Consider the following 6,786-nt stretch of genomic DNA (forward strand, 5'->3'; position numbering starts at 1 on the left):
CCACATTTCCAACCCCAAAAATTCCCCTTTTCCTCCAGGATTAAACCCTAAAATCCCCCTGGAGGAGAAGCTTTTCCCGGAGCTCCTGCTGGAGCCCAGCGAGGGCTGAATCCCACCCAGGGGTGCTCAGCAGCCCCTGAAATCCGCTTTATTCCTAAAATCCCATTTATTCCTGAATTCCCATCCATCCCAGAGGCGATACAGCGTCCCGGGAGGCTGAAAGGGGAAACTGAGGCAGGGCCCTCCCTTTCCGCCCCGATGAAAACCGGAGCCGGGAATGAGAACCCGCGCGGGGCTTTTTGCTGTTTGTTTTCCCCGTTCCCGCTAAATCCCGCAGTTTTCGCGGAAAGGGCGGGACGTTCCTGGAAAGAGGGGGTTCAGTGTCACCCGCCGCTCCTTCCCCCTTCCCACCCCTAACCCGAACGTCCCCCCGACTTCCCCCCGCTTCTGCTTTCTCGGGTTTTTGGCCCAAAATGAGTCACCGGGGGATTTTTTTTTTCTCGCTTTCCGGGACTCTTTCACGTGTCGACACCGGGCTGGGAGGGGATGATTCTCGGGGGGCTGAACCCCAACTGTCCCCTCATGCGAGCGGCTGCGATCCCACGGGATTCCCAGCGCAGGGACAAGGGACAGCACGGCAGGGTGATCCCCGGGATGATCCCGCGGGAAGCGGAGCGGGACCGCCACCCCACGAGCTCAGTGTCCCCAAGCCGGGTGGCTCCGGGAGGGGGATTTGGGGCTGGAAAGTCCGGCACAGTCATCCGCGGGGGGGAGAACCCCCCAAAGCGGCGCGTTCCGGGAAGGAAAGAGTCAAGGCTGCGGGCCGAGCCTCGCACACGCCACTTCCCTGAGTGGGGATGACTCATCCCGGCTCGCTCTCCGTCCTGCTCCGCGACACCCGCGCCGCTCCGGCCCGAGCCTCCCGTGAGCCCGCGGTGAGTACCGGCCGGCCCGGGGGCTCCGCGGGCTTTGGGGTTCCGCCGCCCGCCCCGAGCCGCGCGGTGCCGCTCCGCCGCCGGGCTGTGCCCGTCCCGAGACCCGCCCGGGACCCCCCAACCCACCGCGAACCGGGGCGCGCCCCGACCCGACCCGACCCCACCCCGCGGGGGTCCCTGCGCCCCTCCCGCCCCCAGCCCTCCGCAGCCCCTCCGCAGCCCCCCGGGGGTGTCAGGGGTGATTTTCCCCCTGCCAGCCGCGCGGGATGGGGAAGGGATGACTTCAGCCCATTACTCAGCCGCCGTCATGGCTTGGCACAGCTCCCGCGCTATTCCGGGCCGTGACGCTCCAGCCCCGGGAATTTGGGCCTAAACGAGCGGAATTTGGCGGAACGGCGCGATTTCGGGATGGAGAAGGAGCCCCGGAGGCGCTGCGGGGTTGGGGAGCGGGGCGGGATTCGGGATTCGGGATTTGGGATGAGTTGAAGCCCGCGCCGGGAAGCGCCGCCGGAGCGCCGCTAATGATGGTTATTAACTCATCAAGTGTGTAATTAGAGCCGCGGTGCCGCCCCCAGCCCCAGAGCCCCGGAGCGGCGCGGGGGGATTGGGGTTGTTGTTCAGCCCCAAATGGGCCGCGTTTGGCCCCAAAAGCGCCGCTGCCCCCCCAGCCCCGGCGGTTTCCTGCGCTCGGGGAGCTCCGCCAGCCAGGGAGGAAATCGCGTCAGCGGTGCCGGGAACAGGGCCGGGGAGGGACGGGTGCGGGACGGGGGTGTCACCTGTGCGGCACACACCTGGGAGGGTGACACCTCTGTGTGTGTGTGACACCTGTACCTGCACACACCTGGGGGGGTGATACCTGTACCTGATAAACGCGCGTGTGTGTGTGTGTGTGTGACACCTGTACCTGCTGCACACCTGTGCCTGCACACACCGCTGTCACCCGTACGGCACACACCTGGGGGGGTGAAACCGGTGTGTGTGACACCTCTGTGTGTGTGTGTGAGTGTGAGTGACACCTGTACCTGCACACGCCTGGGGGCATGACACCTGTGTGTGACATCAGTGTGTGTGTGTGTGACACCTGTACTGAACACACCTGGGAGCTGTGTGTGTGAGACACGGGTACCTGATAAACACCTCTGCGTGTGACACCTGTACCTTCCGTAGTCATGTGTGTGTGTGTGCCACCTATACCTGCTGCACACCTGTGTATGTGAGTGACACCTCTGTGTGAGTGTGTGTGACACCTGTACCTGCAAACACCTCTGTGTGTGTGTGTGTTTGTGTGTATGTGACACCTGTACCTGCACACCTGTGTGTGTGAGTGACACCCGTGTGCGTGTGACACCTGTACCTGCACACACCTGTACCTGCACACCTGTGTGTGTGAGTGTGTTTGTGTGTGACACCTGTACCTGCACACACACACCTGTACCTGCACACACACACCTGTACCTGCACACACACACACACGGACAGGCACACGGAGGTACTCCCCGCACACACCTGCGCTCAGGTGCGCTCACCCCCAGCCGTGCGCACGCAGCGACCTCGGGACTACAGCTCCCAGCGTGCCCCGCGCGGGGGCGGGGACAGGCAGGGCGGTGTCCAATAGGAGGAGGGGGCGTGTTCGCGGCAGCCAATGGGCAGCGAGGGGACGCTCAGGCCCCGCCCCCGGACACACCCCGCGGTCACGTGGCGTGGGCGTGGCGGGCGAGCGCGGGCGGGGTGGGACAGCGGGGGGACAGCGGGGGGACAGCGGGGGACAGCGGGGGACAGCGGGGGGACAGCGGGGGACAGCGGGGGACAGCGGGGGGCTCGGCTGGGCCCGGGGGGCGCGGGGAGCAGCTGAGCTCACCTCGGCCCGCGCCGCACTTCCCCCAGGTTGGCATCGCCGCTTTTCGCCGTTTTTCTGGGGTTTTCCCTCAAAAAAGTGGGGCGGGGGGGAGATTTGGGGGGTAGCGAGCCCTAAATGCGGGGGGAGAGGGGAGGCGCTGACGGAGCTGCTCCAGCCGCGGCGCTGCCGATTCCGCTGCCAGCGGGCAACGCCGTGACCCGAATCACCCCAATTTACCCTTAAATTTAGGAGCGCAGTCAGAATTTGGGGTCTCACCTCCCCCCGGATTTTTTCCTTTCAGGATTCCTGCTAACCTCAAAGCCAACGACTCTCCCCATGGAGAACAGCCAAGAGCAGCCCCAGGACGCCCCAGAACCCCCCAGCACCGCCGAACCCGCCGTGAGTGCTCCCCGGCAGGTCTGGGGGTGCTGAGCGCCCCAAAATTTGGGGGAAGGAGGGAGGAGGGCGAGCAGCGCTTTTGCCGCCGGAGAAAATCAGGATTAAACAGAGAAATGAGAAATTCCCAGCTTTGGCGGGGGGGGGGGGTGGGAATGAGCCTAAAATGATATTTTTGGGGGGAGAAATGAGCAGTCCCGTATAAATAGAATAATTTTTATAAGTATTTTTTTATCCTCGTGAGGAAACGGGGTTTGGATTTTGTGGCGCTGGAGCCTTTCCCTCCCTCCGGCAGCTTTTTATTCCACCCAAAAAAAAAAAGCAAAAAGAAAGCTTTGAACTCGTTCAGCCGTTAAAATCCGGTGTCTGTCACAAGCCGTAAAATGAATAGAAAGAATCACCAAAAAAAAACCCTAAAAAAAAATAAAAGGACAGACTTGGGAGCCGAGCAGCTTCTTTGCCCAAAAATAGCAACAAGTTTTATAACTCCGGAAAATGTAGAACAAACAAACGAGGAACATTTTTAGCCGGGAAAGGCGGCGGCGGGGGGAGGATGAATTGCTGCCCGGCTGTTTTCCTGGAAGCCGTTCCTCGTGCTCCCGCCCGGATCCAGCGCTCTGACCAACTTGGCTGCCGGCCCGGAGCGATTCCGGAGCTCCTGCAGCGCCGCGCGGATCGCGGCGGAGAGAGACTGCTCTGCCTCAGTTTCCCCAAACTCAGCCCCGTGTCCCGCAGGACGCGCCGGGAGCGCAGGGTGGCTCCGAGCGGGAGCAGGCGGGAGAAGGTGACAAGGACGAGAAGGACGAGAAGGAGAAGGAGAAGGAGGAGGAGGAGGCTTTCCTCGTCAGCCTCTACAAGTTCATGAAGGAGAGACACACGCCCATCGAGAGGATTCCCCACCTGGGCTTCAAGCAGAGTATGTCCCCTGGGGACACGGGACAGGGCGTGGTGGCCCTGAGAGGCTCCGTGTCCCCCTGACCCTCGGTGTCACCTCTCTGTTCCCAGTTAACCTCTGGAAAATCTACAAAGCCGTGGAAAAGCTGGGAGCCTATGAGCTGGTGAGTGGTGTGCGGGGGGGCCGGGGTGTCCCCGGGGTGTCCCCTGGGTGTCCCCTGGGTGTCCCCTGAGTTCCAGGCTGCCCCCGGGATGTCCCCGCGGTGTCCCCTGAGTTCCAGGCTGTCCCCGGCATCTCCCCGCGGTGTCCCCTGGGCTCACCCGTCCCTCCCGCAGGTGACAGGCCGCCGGCTCTGGAAGAACGTGTACGATGAGCTGGGCGGCAGCCCCGGCAGCACCAGCGCGGCCACCTGCACTCGGCGCCACTACGAGAGGTGGGCAGGGCAGGGCAGGGCGGGGCTCTGTCCCTCTGTCCCTCTGTCCCTCTGTCCCTCTGTCCCTCTGTCCCTCCGCGTGCCTCAGTTTCCCTCCCGGCCGCTCTGACCGCGCTCGCCCCGCAGGCTCGTCCTTCCCTACGTGCGACACCTCAAGGGCGAGGAGGACAAGCCGCTGCCGCCCAGCAAACCCCGCAAGCAGTACAAGGTGTGCAAGGAGGACAGGAGCAAGAGGGCCAGGAAGGAGAAGAGCCGCGAGCAGGTGCGCCGCGCCTCCGGAGGGGTTGGGAGCAGCGCCGTGTGCGGGGAGAGCGGGGAGGGATGGAGGGATGGCGAGCCGGGATCCGTCAGAGCGGGGAGGGATGGAGGGGCAGGGAGCGGGGTCCATCCGGCTGCAGCACCCACACCCCGACCCTCTGCTCGCAGGCGGCTCCGGACAGGGGGAAGCCGGAGGTGGCCGCGGAGGATGCCCCGGAGCGGGGCCGGGCCACGGACGGACGCTCCAGCCCTGCCAGCCAGGCCATCCCGGCGCCCAGCCCCTCGGGGGGATGTCCCAGCCCCTGCAGGACCCACGGCGAGACCTACAAGCGCCTGTTCTCCAGCTTCTACTCCAAAGGGAACCATCCCATCATGTCGCCGCTGGCCAAGAAGAAGCTGCTGGCGCAGGTGAGCAAGGCCGAGTCGCTGCACTGCCACAAGCGCCACTGCCCCGAGAGCCGCCGGCCGCCGAGCGACACTGCCGCCGAGTCCCCCCGGCCGCTGCCCGGCGCTCGGCCGGCTGAGCAGAGGAGCCCGGAGCCGCCGGGAGCTCAGGAGCGAGCTCCGAGCGTGGGGAACGAGGCGGGGCCGGCCCGCAGCGCATCGCCCCCGGGCAGGGACAGCCAGGGCTGCCCGCGGGAGGACGGAGCTCCGGCGCCCGCCGTCTTCACCGGCTACTTCCACGCGTACCGCAGCGAGCCGCAGCCCGGCGGCTGCCCCCCGCTCTGGGGGTACTTCTCCGGCCTGAAGGATTTTCTGGAGCCTCCCTCCGCCTTCCCGGCGCGGCCCGAGGAGCCCGAGCAGCCGCAGGAGCTGCGGGGCAGAGCGGGGCTGCCCTGGGAGGCTCGGGGCGCGGCTGTCCAGGCCTGCTGGGTGCCCCCCGGGGCTACCTTCGGCCCCGCCGCGCCCCGGGCCCGGCACGGCCACGACGAGGAGGAAGAGGAGGACGAGGAGGATGAGGACGAAGAGCCCTTCGGCCCCATTGCCAAGTCACGCGCCGTGTCCCCCTTGGCCAGGGAGGGCAGGGACAGAGGGACCCGCTCGCCGGGAGGCCACCAGGGGCTGGCCAAACCCAAGGCCGTGGTGGCCACTCGGGGCTTCCCCGCTCCGCTGCCGCCGGACGCTTTCAAGGGAGCTGCGCTGCACTTCCCTGGCAGCTTCGGGAGTCCCCTGGAGCACCTCAAAACGCAGGGCGTGCCGCTGGCCGCGGGGCTGTCCGTCAGCCCCTTCGTGATCCCGGCTTTCCCCAGCCCTCTGGTGGTGGCCTCGGAGCCCTCGGAGCTGCGCCGGCCGCTGGCCACGGGCACCGGGCGATTCGCCGCCGCCTACGGGGATTCGCGGCTTTACCCCGCGGCTCCGTGGCACAGGCAGCACTCGTACAGCTCCCCGCACGCCTTCCCGCACCACGCCAAGCCCTAGCGCTCATCCCGCGGGCACAGCCCAGGGCAGCGGGGCGAGGCTGCGGTGACACTGCGAGGGGACAATCCGGACTGGGCCGTTTTTACTGCTGATCTCAGAGCTGTTTGTATCCGACCGTCGTTCCGGCAGCGGCTTCAAGGCCGGCGCCACACGGGTCTCTGTATTTTCTATATATCCACACACACATCTATAAAAAAGGGAGCAAACCCAGTGCTGGAGGTTTCTGTTGTGCTGCAGAGGCTGTGCCAGGGCTGGGCTGTTCCCATCCCGCTGTTTGGGGTGCTCAGGGACTCCCTGCCCTCCCACCCAAATCTGGGGTTGGATTGTCACCTCCATCCGAGGTTTCAGGAGGCTGGAAAGGCTCTGCCCGCTCTGCACCAGGAATGAACCAGCCGGGATGGTCCTGGCCTGGCGGGGTTTGGGGTGTCTGTGACTTCTGGGGTCAGGGCAGGGTTTGGGGGATCCTCTCCCTACTCGTGGAGCCCCAGGGGTGAGAGCTCGGGGCTGCCCTGATCCTGTGGGGAAGGAGGTGCTTTATTGCCACGTCAGTTTTGGGGGAATTGCAGCTGTTCATGGGGCAGCTGTGTGTCCGAGTGGGGAGCAGCAGATCCAG

The 6,786-nt window shown here is 65.5% G+C and overlaps 1 protein-coding gene across 1 annotated transcript; it reads left to right on the forward strand.

Annotated features, from left to right (window-relative positions):
* Positions 1–2,692: 2,692 nt before the first annotated feature.
* ARID5A (AT-rich interaction domain 5A) lies at positions 2,693–6,383 on the forward strand. Its single transcript, XM_085080829.1, has 7 exons — positions 2,693–2,819; positions 3,074–3,171; positions 3,904–4,084; positions 4,174–4,226; positions 4,399–4,496; positions 4,623–4,758; positions 4,923–6,383. Exons 2-7 carry the CDS (start codon positions 3,109–3,111, stop codon positions 6,171–6,173), a joined length of 1,782 nt encoding a protein of 593 aa, XP_084936955.1. The 5' UTR covers positions 2,693–2,819; positions 3,074–3,108; the 3' UTR covers positions 6,174–6,383.
* The last annotated feature ends 403 nt before the right edge of the window (positions 6,384–6,786 follow it).

Source organism: Lichenostomus cassidix, chromosome 22 (genome assembly GCF_008360975.1).
Source record: "Lichenostomus cassidix isolate B80296 chromosome 22, HeHo_3.0, whole genome shotgun sequence".
NCBI classification, from domain to species: Eukaryota; Metazoa; Chordata; class Aves; order Passeriformes; family Meliphagidae; genus Lichenostomus; species Lichenostomus cassidix.